Source organism: Eptatretus burgeri, chromosome 7 (genome assembly GCF_056783735.1).
Source record: "Eptatretus burgeri isolate ZD-2024b chromosome 7, Ebu_testis_v1, whole genome shotgun sequence".
Lineage (NCBI taxonomy): Eukaryota > Metazoa > Chordata > Myxini > Myxiniformes > Myxinidae > Eptatretus > Eptatretus burgeri.
Genome location: NC_140967.1, coordinates 56,747,361 through 56,765,093, shown reverse-complemented (window position 1 = coordinate 56,765,093; position 17,733 = coordinate 56,747,361). Strand labels below are relative to the sequence as shown.

General features: G+C 42.8%; 1 protein-coding gene across 7 annotated transcripts in view; it reads left to right on the top strand.

Annotated features, from left to right (window-relative positions):
* Positions 1-17,733, top strand: part of SYNE1 (spectrin repeat containing nuclear envelope protein 1) — a 423,352-nt gene that overhangs the window by 244,601 nt on the left and 161,018 nt on the right. For all 7 annotated transcript variants that reach the window (XM_085888569.1, XM_085888567.1, XM_085888566.1 and 4 more), the window contains 6 exons: positions 2,303-2,447; positions 6,646-6,864; positions 8,271-8,533; positions 10,473-10,641; positions 11,256-11,411; positions 16,895-17,047. In XM_085888569.1, the coding sequence (XP_085744695.1) occupies positions 2,303-2,447; positions 6,646-6,864; positions 8,271-8,533; positions 10,473-10,641; positions 11,256-11,411; positions 16,895-17,047 (1,105 nt within the window). The remainder of the gene's footprint in view (positions 1-2,302; positions 2,448-6,645; positions 6,865-8,270; positions 8,534-10,472; positions 10,642-11,255; positions 11,412-16,894; positions 17,048-17,733) is intronic.

Below are 17,733 nucleotides of genomic sequence, written 5' to 3'. Positions count from 1 at the left end.
TTTGGAAGGAAGTCAGTCCATGGATGCATTTCTGGCACACTGGCCTTCCTCAGAATGAAGTGGACTTCCTCCAAGTGTTGAACTGACAAGTTGTACCATGTAATCTTCCACAGACTGCAAAGTAAAAGCCGGAACTAGTTATTTTAACTGTAATATCTTATTTCCCTGCTGCAATTGCAAGAGAGCTAAAATTTTTGTGAACAGTATATTAGACTCTCGAATGCATTTAAAAACTGTTGGGAGAAAATGGACTCAAGCATAATCCATAAACGGATTTGATGAATGCTATATATTGTTGAAACAGTTCTCAAGCCAAAAAGGAGTCACTGACGATTGAAGAGTATAGGTAAAATTTGGTGAAAAGATCAGTCAACAGAGTTAAGTATACTCATCCCAAGGGTCAATATTGAGCCAATTTAGTTCAAACAATAATCCAACACTGGAACCTGTAATTAAAAGGCTCCGATGAAGCTCCTTTGCTTTAATGAAGGGGAAAGATCAAAATGTCAGCACTGTGTGACCTTTAACAGCAGATAACTTTAACCATTTTATTCTCCAACAAGTAAGATGGTTAAGTTAGGATGGGTTTCCCTTGCTGATCTGTAGTTGGTTAATGAGGGTAATATCGATTGTGGGTAATGATGGGGTATGACATGAGATGGCAGTGCAACACCTGCGCCAGATACTCTTGAGGGAAGAGTATAGACAGCTTCTGGGACACAGTTCAACTTAGAGGAGACATGAGAACAAAAGAGTTGAGGTATGCAATCAGCCTGGACATTGCAAATTTAACGAGGAGTGGGTAACTCGAAGAACATATAAATCCTGAGGTTGTTGGGGATGATTCGAGGGCTGAGACCATAAAGGGAGCTAAACCAGAGGAGAGGCAGTATGAAAACAAAAGAGGAAGTCCGCTGACCTGCTTGCAATGTGAGAACAGCAGACCTTGTACTAAGGTGTCATCAGAGGAGATGGCAATAATATTGAGAGCTTGAGATGCTAGATAATCTGGAGGAGAAATATGGAATGCTGGTACCCCAGCACATAGCAGAGGGCAGTACTCCATTGAGCTGGTCACAAAGCCCTTATAAACTGAGTAGTTTTGATTTTTTTTTTTATAGCAAAAATTTGGAACTATTGAGGATGCTCAGTATGCACCTGTTTTTGGAAACCAGGTTTACTGCTTGAGTGGCCCAGGAGAGGTCATGGGTGATTGTAAGGCCTAGAAAGTCAACAAGTGAACCTTTCAGTGGCTGAGCATGGAAATAGGTGGGTTCGTGTGAGAATCCTTCTGTCGCGACAGTGTGAGACTGTGAGTTTTTCCAGGATTGAAAGAACTGTTCCATTAATTGACCAACATCGAATAATTTCCATATTAGCAGACAGTGATGCAGTTACTGACTGCCTCTCAGTGGGATGGGGGTACTGTATAACACAGTGTGAAGTTGTATGCAGACAGGAATAGAGAGTTTCCAGAGCATCGGCGAGCTCATTTATGCAGATGAGTAACAAGACTGGACCGAACACACTATCTTGGTGATTTCCAGCTTCCACGAGGAGAGAGGAGGAGAAGGTTCCATTGAGAGCAAAACATTGACAGCATGAGTGAAGGATGTCAGAAATCCAGGAATGAAGACTGTCTTGTATGCCAGAGGCAGAGAAGTTGGTGAGCTAAGCAGGATGCCAGACTGTGTCAAATGACTGAGATATGTCAAAAGAAACGTTCCTGATAACCTCTTATTTCAGATTTTGGGCCTCCAACCATTGATGAGAGTGAATCAGCAGTATGTCCAGCATTGAGCAACCTGGATGGAATCCAACCTGATTGCCAGAGATCGAGCTGTTTGAGATCAAGAAAGAATTGACACCAGTCACGATAATGGATTGTCTAACTTTGCTTCTAATGAATTGAAAGCAAGCTGATTAGTCTACAGTTGAGAGGATCGGTTTTGCACTGTTATTGTGGACAGGAATGATGTTTGCTGAGTTCCAGTCAGATGACAGGCAGCCAAATGAGAACAAGCTGAATAGAACAGACAGAGGAGAATCGAGAGCAGCAGGAGATCATGGGCACATATGATGTCATCTGCACCCATCACCGAAGCAGCTAGGGTCGAGTCTGGACAGAACTTTTCTGCCTTCTTGGTGGAGAAGGACACAAAGTCCAGCAGACAGTATGCACAAGAATACAAATAAATATTTAAAGTGCAAAATCTCACAAGGAAACACTTTCGAGATAACTCTACAGTGTATATTATTATCTCTTATTGCAACCTACTTTGTTCCTGTTTCCCCTTCTTAGTAACATGGAAGTTTGGAAACAATACGAGCATGCTCGACAGAAAGTGATCATGCATCTTAACACGACTGAGACGCAGCTGTCTCAATTTTCCTCCTCTAAGCCTTCAACTGCACAGGAAGCCACCACTAAGTTGCAACAACAGAAGGTATGGTGATGATGCAGTTACACCAGCAGAATGGGATTTATTCAACATAACCATGTTTAAAGGGAAACAAACGTCATATTTCAAAAGCGAAACATCACTAAGTCTGATCATCATCATATTTTTCAATTTATGTCCTTGTATGCAAATATGCAATATGTTGTTAGCTGTGGCCTATGAGCCTTCGAAGATATACAGTAGAAGAAACACACACAGACAGATCTACCCTGCGATACTGTGACATTACTCCTACTCCCTCCCTCCCCCCATAGCTCATAACAGCCATTCAGCAGCAAATGCAACATCACTGAACTTCCCAGTAAGTTCTGTAAAGGCAGACAGGTGTTACCTTAGTGTCGCTGATTGGCTGGCACGAGATGTTTGAGTGTCATCAAATGTTAATGGGAGTATGGAAACATAAAGTTTGACACATTGTTGCCATTCGGTTATCGTGGCAACGATCTTTATTGTTATCATCTTGCATAAAGTAAGCATAAATTTTTCCATTACAAAGAAAAATCTTTTTCACCTAAGTTCATATCCATCTGCGATCATCGATTGACAACTTTTGTTTAGGATTCACTGATACCGAATATCTTTGTGATCTTTGTTAAGGTCCAATGAGATGTTACCAGAATTGAAGTATTCACCTTAAAAACTATCTTGTTTTCAAATTAGCTCAAACAAACAAGAACAGACGGGCCATATGAAGCCATGGTTGGAACTCACAACATTTCATCAAGGACCTGTCACCAAAGCTAATGCAGTTAAGAATGAGAAGATGAAGGAAAGGAAAAAAAACAGAAGAAAACTTGAGGACGAACAAAAATGCATTCCCATGGCTGTGCCTGGTGTAACTAGAAAGCAAAGGAGTATGATGGTCAGGACACTTAACTGGCATTCCAGAAGTTGTGGCTTTAAATCTAGTGGAAGGCAGCTGTAATTATGATTTTGAGCGAAAGATTATGGAAACAAATTTTTGTGAGGGTAGTTACCATGTCACGATGGGGATTTCTGCAAAAACCCATTTGGCTAACTAATGACCTTCATGGCCAGAGTAGAGAATTTCCCTGCCTCATGCACTCTACATTTGTCAGCAGTTTGCACTTTGTAGTTGACTTTCGATGTCATCAGGACAACTTGTAACAGGCACGAAAATGTTACTTGTGAAAAGGCAGCACTGCGCACACCTTAGCAATTATTTTATTTGGTTATTTCTCTGAAATATCCTCATGGATTGGGTCCCGATGTCTGGCCGTATATCCGTCCATATGTACTTATGTACGTCTGTTAACATTTGACGAAAACATCTTTTCCTCACAAACTACCCAACCCATATGGAACAAATTTCCTACGATGCATCAGGACAGCAAGATCTCATGGGGTTGTGTTCTGGTCATGCGGCATCGTGACCATGCCCTAACCGAAAGATGTGCTCCCCATGGCCATATCTCTCCTGGAAAGGAGGCCACGGCCTCCCTCCCATAATTCGACATATTCACTGAAACATATTTTTCCTCACAAACTACAGAGTGTTTCAAAAAGATTGATACAACTTTGACTTCCTGCCATTTCTTTGTTTTTTGACCTATAGCATTTTCCTTTTCAGGGTTTGGTGGTGTTATCGTGGTATTTGTTCCCTGGGATTTATAACTCCAGAGCTTAACTACGCCATTGACAGTGAAACAGAAGTCAAAAGTGGTGGCTCTGTGGTATGAGACTAAATCATATGTAGACACCCGCCGGAGGTTCTGCTGGGAATACGACCTCAGAACATGTGATGGACCCACAAGTTGTGCCATTCAATGTACTGTGAAACATTTTGAGCACAAGGGTACAGCACACAACCAGAGCAAGGGCAACAGTGGCAGGCCAGCATCAGTAACCAAGAGCCGGCCAACATCGATGCCGTGTAGGATTCTGCAGTGGACAGTCCCAAGAAGTCCCACCACCGATGCTCCCAGGAGCTCGGCATCAAACCAACATCAGTCTGGTGTGTCCTCATTTAGGAACTGAAGCTTTTTCCATACATCATCTAGATTAGGCATAAACTGAGTCAAGATGACATGAGAAGGGGCCTTGATATGTGCAATTGGCTCAGTGACAGGATGGAGCAGTACCCAAACGGGATCAACCTGATCTGATTCAGTGATGAAGCCCATTTCCACTTGAACGGTGCCATCACCAACCAAACAACATTTTCTGGGAGGCAGAACCACCTGAGATCACTGAGAGGTACCTGAAAGGGCCAAAGGTCACATGCTTCTCCGCCTTCAATGCAAGATGGGGAAAGCTAGGGCCAGGTTTGAGAATGACAAAACCAGGATGGTGACAATAAACGGTGAGCGCTACCGGGCCATGCTCCAGAAGTTCCATAATGATCTCGCCAAAAAGGTCAACCCAAACAAGCTTAGCACGACCTGGTTTATGCAGGATGGTGCACCCCTGCATACAGCTGGTGACTCCATCACTTTCCTGTGGCAGATCTTCAGAAACCACCTCATTGCCCTGGGTACTGCTCATGACTGAACACCCCATAGCCCAGATTTGAACCCTCTGGACTACTGGTTCTGGGGTGCTGCCAAGTGCTTTGTCTACACCAACTGCCCTGCCACACTGGATGATCTGAAGCAGGAGGTATCAGACTACCTCCAGGCAGTGCCACATGACAGCTATGGGAAAGTTGGACAGAACTTTGGAGTCAGGATCAATGATTGTCTTCACCATGGAGGGGCACACATCGAGATCATCAATTACAAGGATTTTGTGTAAATGCCCATTTCAGACCTTGGGCTTTCACGAACACTAGCAGGGTTTTGCCTCAGATTCAGGGAATTTATTTAAAATTCTCAGAAATTAACAGCCAGATGTAGACCAAACTCTTCATGAAACATATGGACCATGCCATTAACTTAAGCTGTGCTCCCCCTTACCTTACAACTTCATGAAAGAGGGGAGGGGCATTGCCCCTCAACCTAAACACTCATTTTCACCCCGCCTGGTGGGAAAATATCCGCCAGTCCCCCACAGGGCTATTTCTTTTTTTTTAAATCAAATACGATGGTAGTTTGAGGAAACATACTTTTGCAGACTTTACAGAAACCTGGATGCTGGTGTAGTGTTGCTTTCATGCTCCCAAAACGAATGGATGGTTCTTCAACAAGAATTTCTTTCTGCTGCTCCTTCATGACATACGTTTTCAATCCATTAATGGCTGTGATGTTGCATGCCCTGGTATCATGATTGTGTTTACAGCTATACTGCCAAAACCCTCTTAAATTTGCTCAGTGTACGCCGTTTTTCATGATAGATATAATCAGAATCCTGTCCCACAAGTTTGTGAGGAATTTCGAAAAATAAAATGTTCATCTCACTTAATCAAGGCTGCTATTTTTCTTGCCCCCCAACGACTGCTCTCTTGCTTCGAGCAATAATAATTGGTGCACCGAGAGGCACTTCCGAATTACTTTTACATTATTACATTCAATCGAACCACTATTGCACTTTTATCAATCAGGAGTACTTGGTTTCTCTTGATTTTGATTGTGGAGAGACTCCTCAAACAATGGAACACCTCCTAGATTACCCTCTCTTACTGGAGCCATGCAGACCAGACAATCTGAAGGTCTCGACTCCTGTGCCAGGGCCTGTGTTTTGCAGTGGCGATGAAAAGTGAACCAACACAAGAAGAATAAGAAGAAGAAGAAGTACTTGTTTTAAACTGAAACATAAACCAAAGACTAGGACGGCTCCACCAAGCTGACCAGTTTACGTTTTGTATCCCAATGATAGGCCTGATCTTCACTAACATCTAATCAGTTCGTCCTTGTCACAAACCCAACTTGTCCCCCAAGTGTCATCCGAATCCGTCCACAACTTTTTGAAATATCGTGCTCACAAACAAACAAACAGGGGTGAATACATAACTTCAATCCGCCTTCATTGGTGGAGGTACAAATTCCTCACAAGCTTAAAGGCATTTTTGAATGCTTTTAAGGGTTACGGACATCCATTCTGCCTTTCATGATGAATGTTTATCACTTGGAAAATCAACCGTAGTGATCGCAACACTTTTTGAGATGCAAAAACGAATGGTTCTACGCCAAAATATTAACATTGGCAACAAAGCCAGCATTTGTTAAAATGTCAAACTGAAGTATGTTTTGTTTGATGACAGATAAATCTGCTTTTGTTCTGATAGGCCCTTTTGGTGACGGTGACAGCACTCCGGGCAGAGCTAGCCAGTCTGGAGGAGGTGGCACACAAGGCTGAGGGCTGTGCCAGTCCCACAAGCAAGGCTTCCATGAGCAAAGCAATGATGGCTGTGTGGCAGCGTTGGTCTCGTCTACACAGCTCAGCACGGGAGCAGGAGGGCAGTCTGCAGAGTGCTGTGGAAAAATGGAAACAGCTTACTGATAAGGTATAACAATACTGTACCATGATGTTCACTTTATATGTGTGTTTGTACTGCTATTTACTGTCCAAAATGACCAAATTAGGCCATTGAGACCACACTGGATAGCAAGGTTCTGTTTGGTTTACTTGTTTAAGTGTTAAACTGAGGTTGTTCCATGGATGTACATCAGGCAGACTGAAGTAAATATTGCCCTAGAAACCTCCTAGAAAAAGGTAACCCAACTGCAAGAGGATGTCTGCACACCCAGTTGGGTACCAGGTATGGATGGCCGTTGGCTCACAAGGAGCTCCTCCGCCCTTTGACAGGTTTTGTTTTTAATCCTGCTGGGTGTCCATATCATACACCCTTCTCACCAGGAAACCTGGTGGGGGAGACCGTTTCATCACTGACAACCTGACCATGAAACAGGTTAGTTCAGGTTTACATGGTACCTGTACTAAGTCACAGATCTGATCTGGCCTGGCTTGACCTGACCTCAAAGCCTGCACTATTATTACCAACTTATGTTTGTTTGTCTGTACTCTCCTTTTTAAATGCTGAGCATCAAACAAGGAAGCAGCACATACCATTTTAAGAGTCTTTGTTATGATCTCGACCCGGGTTTGAACCACCGACCTCCCAGACTCAAGAGCGGATGCTCTAACCATAACACCACCGAGTCTGTCTTTCAGTGCTCAAATTGAATGAATCTGTGAAAATGTGCATGCTGGTGTTAAGTGGAAATCATCCTCATTCCCAGAAATTATTTTGGCTAAAGTTGATTTTCCAAGGGTGTAGTTTATCTGTGTACCACCTACTTTTTCTACTTTCATTGCCATTGACTTTTACCCATAACCCAAATGCAGAGGATAAAACCAAATGCTACCAACCCCAGCCAGTTAGATTTGTAGCTTGCACAGGCAAAGCCTGCCATTGGTATGGCTATGTAAGCTGGAATTACTCACAATCCTTTCTGTTTTCTCTCATATGTAGCATATGGCTGCAGGTTTGTATCATTACTAAGGAGCTCCGCCATGCAGCTGATGGTTCCCTCTTTAGTCATTGCAGAAATTTCTGTACTTTGTCCAGGATGCATGGTGATAAGTCACCATCGTGTCATTGAAAGACACCATCTATAACATTCACCAACTAATGCTAACGAATGTGTCCTTAGCCTAACATCCACCACTCAATGATGCAATGCTCTGCATGTGTAACACAAATCTGACACGTTATAGTCGAGCCGAGAATCAAACCCAAAGTACATAGCTCAACAGAAAGTGTGCTACCTCTGTCAGGGCTACAAGCTTCTGACAAGTAATGAGAAGGAAATTTCACCAAATCCTTTAGATTCAGTTGGGGATACTTTTCAGGTTTCATTGTTCCTTTGTCTAATAACATGTGCAATCTACATGTTTTCATTTCTTCAGGTACAGCAAGTATCAGAAGGGCTGAAAGACCTCCAGATGCGAATACCAGAACGGCCAGCAGAGGCAGCCTCTCAGATGGAGTTGAAGGCATTGCGTGCGCAAGCTCAGACCATTGGGCGGGAAATGGAGCAGGAGCAGGCCGGTATAGCCGTACTGCTGCAGCAAGTTATGTTGCTGCAAGGCCGAGGCCCTATTTTGGGCGAAGCAACAGAGGAACATCCCGTGGCTCAAAACCTCCAGGTTATGCAAGCCAACTATGAGACGTATGTTGGGGTAGAGGATCATGCAAAATTTTATTTGAGCCTACTGTACGCATTTAAAACCGGTCTAAATAGACAGGGGGTTCCAGATAAAAAAAAATATACATTTATTTAATAATTCGTACAAATGTAAAAGTATTTAAATGAAAATGGGCAATAATGAAGAACAGGGCTGCAGGTTTGTATCATTAATAAGGAACATATCTTTGTATGCTGTCACATGATTCTAAAGGTTGTAAACTCTTATTAAGTGTCATGGAAAGTCAGCCCGTTTTGTTACACTTTTCATCAGAAATGGCCTGAACATTATTTAACAATGTAATCCTTGAGTTTTTTTTTTTAATCATGTGAGGTCTTGGCTGAGTTCCTTTTCTAGTTCTTTAATAAGCCAGTTCTTTCAGATGCCTTTTCTGGAGATGTTGGGAAAGCTACAAGAACTGCAATTACCTCCTCAGCATGCAATGTTTTCGGCCCGAGGCATACTCGGTGGAAATGGCAATCCATATTCAATTGCATCACGATTAATTATATGTTTGCGAAAAATTGGTTGTTGCTGACTTACTGGTATTTCTGCCGTATTCCTGCTGGAGACGGCCACTATTGAGTGTCTCTTCAAATCACGCTGCATTTTAAAAATGCTGATTTGATGGTAAGTTGTTGCAATTTCTTCACCATCATGTGGAAAGAGAAAAACGAACAAAAATTAGGAACATAAGTAGAACAAAAATCACACGTAGAACAAAATTCTGATGTTTTATCGCTTAAATGTATGAACATTTTTGTGAAAATAATTCAAAATACAAGTCATTAATTTTTATCTGGAATGCTCTGTGTAATATAATTTGCAGACACATAACGACAGATGGTCAAAAGATTCCAATATATATGCATTCTCACTTCAAACACCTGTCTTTGTATCAAATACATGAATTATGGAATGAGAGAGACATTTGTGAATGGATATGGGTTCGTGACTGGTGGGTTTCTGTACGACAGAGATTTGATTCAGGAAAGTGTCGATACTTTCATTGGCTGAAGATTGGCGGATGCAATTTATCATAAGGAAATGTAAGGTGCTGGGGATGGGTAGGAATAATGAAAATAGAGATAACATTATGCAAGGGGCAGTCTTGGAGTGTGTGACATGGGAGAACCATCTGGGGGTGGTAATTGATATGGGAGTTGGGGGGGGGGTGGGGGGAAGTAGAGTGGTAATAGATATGGGAGGGGGGCAAGCAGAGAGCTCAGTGCCAGGCAACTATAGGAAAAGCTAATCGGGTTTTAGGTTGTATTCTTCATTGGATAAATTACAAATCAAAAGAGGTGGTGTTTACATTGTTTCGGAACTTAGTGAGGCCTCTTCTGGAATATTGTGTTCAGTTTTGTTCACCACGTCTGAGAAAGGATATAGCTGCCATAGAAAGGGTTCAGTGTAGAGTGATGAGCTTGATTCTGGACCTCGTGTGACTTAACTAGACGGAATGTTTAAAAGAGCCATGAGTTTTTACATTAGAAAGGAGATGATTACAAGGGGATCTGATTGAGATATTTAAGATAATGAAGGGTGTAAACAAAATAAGAGTTGAGTTTTTCTGCATAATTGACAGTGATAGGACCAGGAGCTACAACTTGACAGTGAAGAAAAGAAGAGTTAGGATGACATTAAGGCAGGGGTGTTTCACTAAGAGAGTGGTTTATGCATGGAATCTGGAGTGTTCTCCTTGGAAATGCTGTGACAGCAGAGATAGTGGATGGATTTAAATTGGAATTGGAGAGGTACTTAGAAGCAATGGGGTTAGAGCGATATGCGAGTGTTGGTAGGATTACGCACTTTTGATGGGACTCATGGCCTCATCTTGCGTTGAAGTTCCTTTTGATTTATGATTATATCAAAGTATGTGATGTTAACTGAGCAACTGTAATATAATGTTTGAGCATGCAGGCTGCGTCGAAGCCTGGAAAACCAGCGACTACTCTTGGAAGAAGAGCTTCTGGTCCGAGAAGAAGTGGAGCGTGAACTTGGCAATGTGAAATCATGGCTGCAAGAGAGTGCATCCCTTTTGCATGGGCTGGACAATAGTACCTACAGTGATCAACTGAGCCGAATCCGGGTAGGTGCTGTCAGTCTCGAAGCATGTTTTCAATGAAGCACTTTCTGTTTTTAATAGAAAGGTTTTACAGAAAACTTCAACAAATCATCCTTACAAACAAGACCATTCATTTGTTTGTTTTTGCGAGGGGGTTGGGTTGTATTCAAAAATAACAAACAAAGGCATCCTGCTTTACTTTAGGCACAAAATGTTTTCCACATTTAAATTGGTGTGGTTCATTCATCTGGTAGGCATTGATTATATACCCCCTTTCGATTATTAGAATGCTGTATTTTCTTCTCATAGCAACTATCTTCCAACATTTTACAGATCTTCACCAATATTCATTTATTTACACTTCATTGACTCACCTACATGTCACCATACATTACGTAGGACATGCTACAACTCTTGGGCTTGCACCCGCTAAGCTACTGCCTGTAACAGGTCTTTTATGCAAAGCATTTCTCATCTGCAGACCTGTAACACTTTCTTTGCAATCCCCAAACTTCCTATTTATTTTATTTTTTCAGAAAGGTATTTTTGGGAAATTTCCAGACATTCCTCATGTAATTGCTGGAAGTTGAAATCAGCAATCCCAAACCTTGATGTTATATACGTTTGTTGTGGTGCAGGAGATTGGAGGAGGAATGACCCAGCGCCACCACATCACATCTGAACTGGCGAAGAAACAGCAAGCCAAGTATCAGAGGTTGGGTATTGCCGTACCAGAGGAGACAGTTCAGGCATTGGCTGATGTCAGCTACGCTCTGCAGGCTTTTGGACATCAGGCAAGTTGGCTCCTTGCGCACATGCATTAGCCATCCAGTACGATGCTTGTGTTGCATGTGCACATGCTTCATGTCTGAGGAGAGGTTATTGTTTTAACAAAGAACATGTATTTGATTAATTACTGGAATAAATATTGGCAATCTACACTTTAATTCGGTACCCAAAATAACTTAATTTTAATGAAAAATTTTGCAGAAGAATTAATTATTATTATCTATCTATAATTCCAGCAATGTGTGTGTGTGTGTGTGTGTGTGTGTGTGTGTGTGTGTGTGTGTGTGTGTGTGTGTGTGTGTGTGTGTGTGTGTGTGTGTGTGTGTGTGTGTGTGTGTGTGTGTGTGTGTGGTGTGTGTGTCTGTGACCGCTGTTTCTCGACAACCACTAGTCCGATCTAATTGAAACTTGCCAGGTATATTCCTGGGGACCTGAGTATGTACCTTTTCAAGGTTTGATATTAATCGGACAAGAGGTTCCCAAGTTATGGCCATTTATTTACCAAACCAATGACAAGAAGACATGTTGCTGCGTAGGCATGGCCGATGGGGAAAGGGTGCCATAGTTACTGTGGCGTAGGAGTGGCAATGGTCAATGGCAGTGAATGTCATGGCTAGCAAAGACGGGGAGGTAAACTTGATTTTAATTTGGATTTTAATTAACTCCGTGTGTGTAAGTATCACAGCAGTTGTTACTTCAATACAGCTGTTTTTACAGCCATTTTTCCCTGCAGAGCAGGAGTTAGCTTTTCTTGAGAAAATGTTTTATGGCCGGATGCCCTTCCTGACACCAACCCTGGTCGCCTCTTACGACACACAGGGATATGGTACACCTATTCTAACCAGGGCATACACCGGGACAAGGACACTGGTACTCATTTCGCCGACCTCGGAAGGATGACAGGCTGAGTCAACCTCCTGGTGTAAATTCAGCGGCCAACGGGGCTTGAACTCAGGACCCTAGGATCCCAAGCCATCACCCTAACCACGAAGCCAACACCAGGCTTAGTTGTTACTTCAATGAAAGCAAAAATTCATGGAATGCATGTGCACATTCCGTACGGGCACGCACCACTTCCGGATAGTGATGACTTACTATATTATAATAATTTCTCGATTTCTTATGCGCATTTATAGATAAACACAATGCCCCAATCCAGTCGTCGTTTACGAGAGTGAAGGAACGGCCTGTGTGTTTGTTTGAAAGTTATTTTTTTTTTTTTTTTTGGTTTGTACGTACGGGCATGCGAGAGCGAAGGAACGACCTGTGTGGTTGTTGTTTCTGGCATGTGGTTGAAAGTTTTTTAATTTTTTTTTTTGCACGTACGGACATGCACGTACGGCCACACACATACAGGCACATACGGGCATGTAATAGTTATTTTTTTTTAAAAGGTTTAAAGAGGTTTAAATATGGATAAATAATATATTTTTAAATTTTTATTAAACTCCAACCAAGTAAATGGAAGATTTAAAAAAGATTAAAAAAACAACAAAATGAATGAGTAAAACCCCCACACCCCGATAAAAATACAAACTTTAAAATGGTGTTAATGTGGGATTTTGTTCTTCCCATGCCGCAGCCAGAATGCGAATGGTGTTTCCCTGCTGGATGGCCAAGCTCAGTCGCTACTTGAACCAGACCAGTTACCTTATATCGCCAGTGGATCCAACGAGCCTTATACCGATATCACTAATAATGTTGGTCGTAGATCGGCCATACACTCCCATTGTTTCGACGGCAATTGGTTTGAATAAATAAGTTTGGCTGAGACCGGCGTATTTATTACGTTTCAGAACTTCCGCATCAGTGGCTGCTACTCCAGCCATTGAGGCTGTTTTGTAAACGTGTGATTTGGTGAAAGTGTCAACACAAGTGCAATCCCAGGTTAGGCTTTTCCCATTCTTGTATGGGACAATGATCAAGCCATCTGGGTGGGTATTTTCGCCAAGATCTACACCAAGGGGTTCCAGGACAGATAGTATCCCTGCCCCCATAAAGGGCACGTTTGACCAAGTCGTTTCAGGTCGAATGTCTGAAAGATCGACCGGCACTGGAATGGCATGGCAGACCATGGTGTCCAAGTGTATCCATCATACTGCCGCATCGACATTTATGCCACTCACAGACTGATGCTCCAACTCGAATTGCAACCGCAACCCGTAAAGAGTCAGGGTCAAGCTGTGGTCCCAAAGAGGGAACAGGGACTGCGTGAAGCCACATCCCACTTTCTTTCGTGGCTGCGGCCAAAAGATGGGCTCTGATGACCTGATCCACACTGTTCAACAGGCTGACAAAAGACACTCCTGCTGCCTCAACGACCCATGCTTTTTTGGCTAAGCCGGGACAGGCCTTCGGGTTCGCAAACACTGATATGGGCTGAACTCCATGACACCACTGCTGTCAACTCCCCCGTTTGTGCCAAATTGCTTACGCGGGACAGAACAGCATTGACTATGGGGTGGACTGCTAGCAATGAGGAGATAAAGCCAGGGAGAGCGATATCAATAGCGATACCAGGGAGACCTTCTGAAATCCAGACGTCCCTGCTTACCTGGGAGTGTAGCTTGCATCCAAGCAGAATCGTTAAAAGCAACAATAGAGATTTTACTAACAGTTTCGCAAATGGTGTGGTCAAAAGCTCCTAACTGTGCACCATTCAGATGGGAGGGAGGTGCTTGTACAGGAGCTTGGGCAGAGCGAAACACCATGGCTTCGGAAACCTCTCCCCACAGAACAATGTTAATAAACAGAACAAGAGAAGAGAGTAAGCAGTCCCCCGCATCAGCAGATTCCTTGCCCAAAAGAGCCTGAAGATGTCCTGGTCTGAGCCCATCAAGGCCGCAGCCGATGCAGATGGAAAAAGGTTCACCACGATTTGGATGGAATGCTCAGAGAGAACCACCGCAGTGGCTAATTCACCCGTCGGGTGCGGCTGGTAGGTTGAGGTCTGACTGGGAAGCTGGGTGTTTGGCTTTGAGGGCTTCGGTTGTTTCGGCTGATTGTGGGACATGCCCCTCACAAGATGCCAACTCTCTGATGGCCCCCTTGATATCCATATCGGCAAATTTGGCTTTCACCCTTCGGTTGATGCATTGAGAGTTGTTGGTTTTATGAGGCTTATTTGTGGAGTTGCCAGAAAAGATGACTGGAAGCAGTGGCAAGATGTCCATTGCCCAAAAAATCAGCCACCTGACGCTTGACTTTAGAAGTCAATGAGACATCAGGGGAGTCTGGAGCTTCTTTATCGGGCACCCAAAGGCCAAAGTGTCAAAATACACGGAGGCGATACCAGGTAAACGGGGCCTGGTTCTCGAGGACATAATCACGGAGTAGTTTGCCAAGAGCATCGGTGACAGGGATATGAGCACCCTTGGGTACTTTACGGCATACCCTAAAATTATTACGACATCTCAATAAGTAGGTGGAAAAGTCCATTGGTTGGGCCGGGATAGACTTTGGTGCAATCCCAAGGCAGGCAGGGCATGACCAATTGGATATTAGCACCACTGCCTGACGCTCAGACAATTTAACACACGAATTATTGTCATAAAAATTACATAACCGGCACTGAATAGAACGTTTCCTCGTGTTGGTGAGCTTACATTTGGAGCATAGAGGAGTAATAGCTGAGAGGGCCATCTCGGTGGCCACCAAACACGTCACTGTCATCGCTTGAAAAAGCAGCACTGTCTGTGGCCACTGAGTCCCCGTCGATATCAACACTGGCTTCAATGGCACTGCCAGTGGCTGCCGGCTGCCCATCGTTGTCATCGCCTACGCCGACACCACGTACAATGGCTAAGTTTTTTTATTGGGCTCTGCGTCACATAATCCTGCCGCTACTGTACACTTTCATGTAATAATTGGACAAAGGCACGTCCAAGGAGCCACCTTGTTCCAATACACCTTCTGCGAGCTTAGAGGATTTGGCTGTCTATCAGCAAATGTTTTTTTCATCTTTGTTGAAGGCTGACCCACTCATCCATCGAGGGGAGGGGGGTTCGCGCAGCCACTTCATTGGCTGTGGTCTTTCCATGGCACGTTGGTCTTTCCATGTTGGTCTTTCCATGGCAATCCCACTCTTCCGTCGAAGGGAGCTGAGTATGCACGGCTATGTTGCTATGACCAGGGTCGTCTCGTTCATCCGCCGTAGGGAGCAGGGTTTGCACAGCCATATTGCTCTGCCCAAAGTCATCCCATTCACCCACCATGGAACACGAAGTTCGTGCGGACATTTCACTCTGCTCAATCGAATGCGGCATGACCATCGGAGGGAGCGGAGTTCACGCAGCCATATTAATTAAAGTTTGGTATTACTGTATCCCAGGGGTGTCACAGACCTTTCTCACGGCATTAGCAACCCTGACAAAACTGTCTGACGGCCACTTTTCCTTCAATATGGGAGGAGGAAGCCCCTTGGGGTCGGCGTGATTCGGTATGTCATTTAGCCGCCCATCGACGTGGTACTCTTGCACATAACTGTCGATAATCCTTTCAAGCTCCGTAATGTTAGGCAAAAGTCCACAAGGGCTTTCGGATGAAGTTTGGGAGGAGCCCCCTCAATTAGGGATCTGGTGATCGGCCATGTTGTGACGTCCAGACATCCAAAATTTATTAATCGTCATGTAAGATAGCACGATTCACAAACATCTGTTTTTATCTCCATTTGATTTCCCAGTCTGGTGCAGAATTTAATTAAAGGATCTCTGTAGAGGCTCATTATCGTGATGTGTTGAGCAGTGGATTATATTTGACATTTCTGAGTACAACAATTTGATTTTGTGTCTGTTATCACCAATACCTTAAAAATGGAAATATACTGTGTTAAGATGTGACATCATCATTGCCTCTGTGATAACACAGGTTGAAAAGTAAAAATGTAAATATCAGTTTGAAAGCTTGTTAGATTCTCAAATTATTGTGCATGTTAAATTTCCATTTCATCCGCTGATGACATCATTTACCTAAAAGTATTATTTTTCTAATTTGGAGGTGTGATTTTCATTAAGGAGTTGTATTTATTTTGGTGTAATAAACTTCTTCTTCTTCTTCTTCTTCAGAGGATCTAGGTATTATTTTGAGTGTGCCTCAGTGTGTTTTGTGTTCCATCATAAGCAGAAGGTATTCTGAAGATCTCTTACCCTCTCTCTCTCCCTCTACCCCTTTCCCATCAATGCACCAATCTGCTTGTTCGTGTCCGCTTGTTTTCCCAACATCAGTTATATTTGCCACAAGCTTATATATAATATTATTCTGCCACAAGCTTATATATTTGAATACAAAAGTGTGTTCGAAGTCATTGTAAACGTCAGCAGCAGCATACTTCATGAGTTTTTAGTTTGTTTCCACATCATGTGAGTTTGCTTTTGACAACAAGGCCAAGTATATCATATTGGTATACCATAGTGGCCATATTGTTTTCCTCTCTGAAATGAATGTAATGGCTTGGCTTTAAAAGATGACCTTCTTTTAATTTGTCTTGTAGGTTCATGAAAAAGAAAAAGAAGCAGAACAAGCTTTGAGCTTTGAAGAGGAATTTGAAAACAGAATTTCAGAAATTTCAGAAGAGCTGGAATCGATTGAGTATCGTCTTAAAGAAAAAGCAGTCGGCTTGCAGCAGGCAGTCACCTGTCACCAGGTATAAACCAATGTGTTAACATTGTACAAGACTAACCAGCAAGGCAAACTACAACAAAGATAGGAAGGATCAGTCACACATTTCCTATTCTAATACTTGAATCTTAAACATTATTGTCAGTATTCAGGGCTGCTCAAAACTAAGAATGAAAGAGATCATCAGGTCGTGGCTTGTTCCATGATTGTCTGACTAAAGGGTGTAAGAGTTGCTCTTTAATTTATTTGTTCATCTGACGATATACTGCACTATAATTCTCAACCACCAGGTGGAGTGTGCGAACACTTCATTGTGGTTTCTTTGTGAAAAGAGCATTGTGTTTGTTGTGAAAGTGGCTGCAGTGGATTTCCTTTTTGAGGAGAGGAAGTGTATTATTATGAAAGACAATTATTGTATACATAATTTAAGCTAGAAAGTATATCATGTTGACATAAATTTTGAACCAGCCTGTCAATGTAAAGCATTAACAACTAGAACGACAACCTTCGATGTCCCGACATCGCCAGTATGCCTCTGCCCATGTTATTACATCATCATACATACTTGCACCAAGTTTGATTAGAATCCCTGAACCCAGATTTAAAATATTAAATAAATCTGGCTGCCAAACCGTGCATCCAATCACATTGAAATTTAAAAAATTTATTCCACATGTCTACTAGATCATAATTGTGACGTTTCACCTTGAT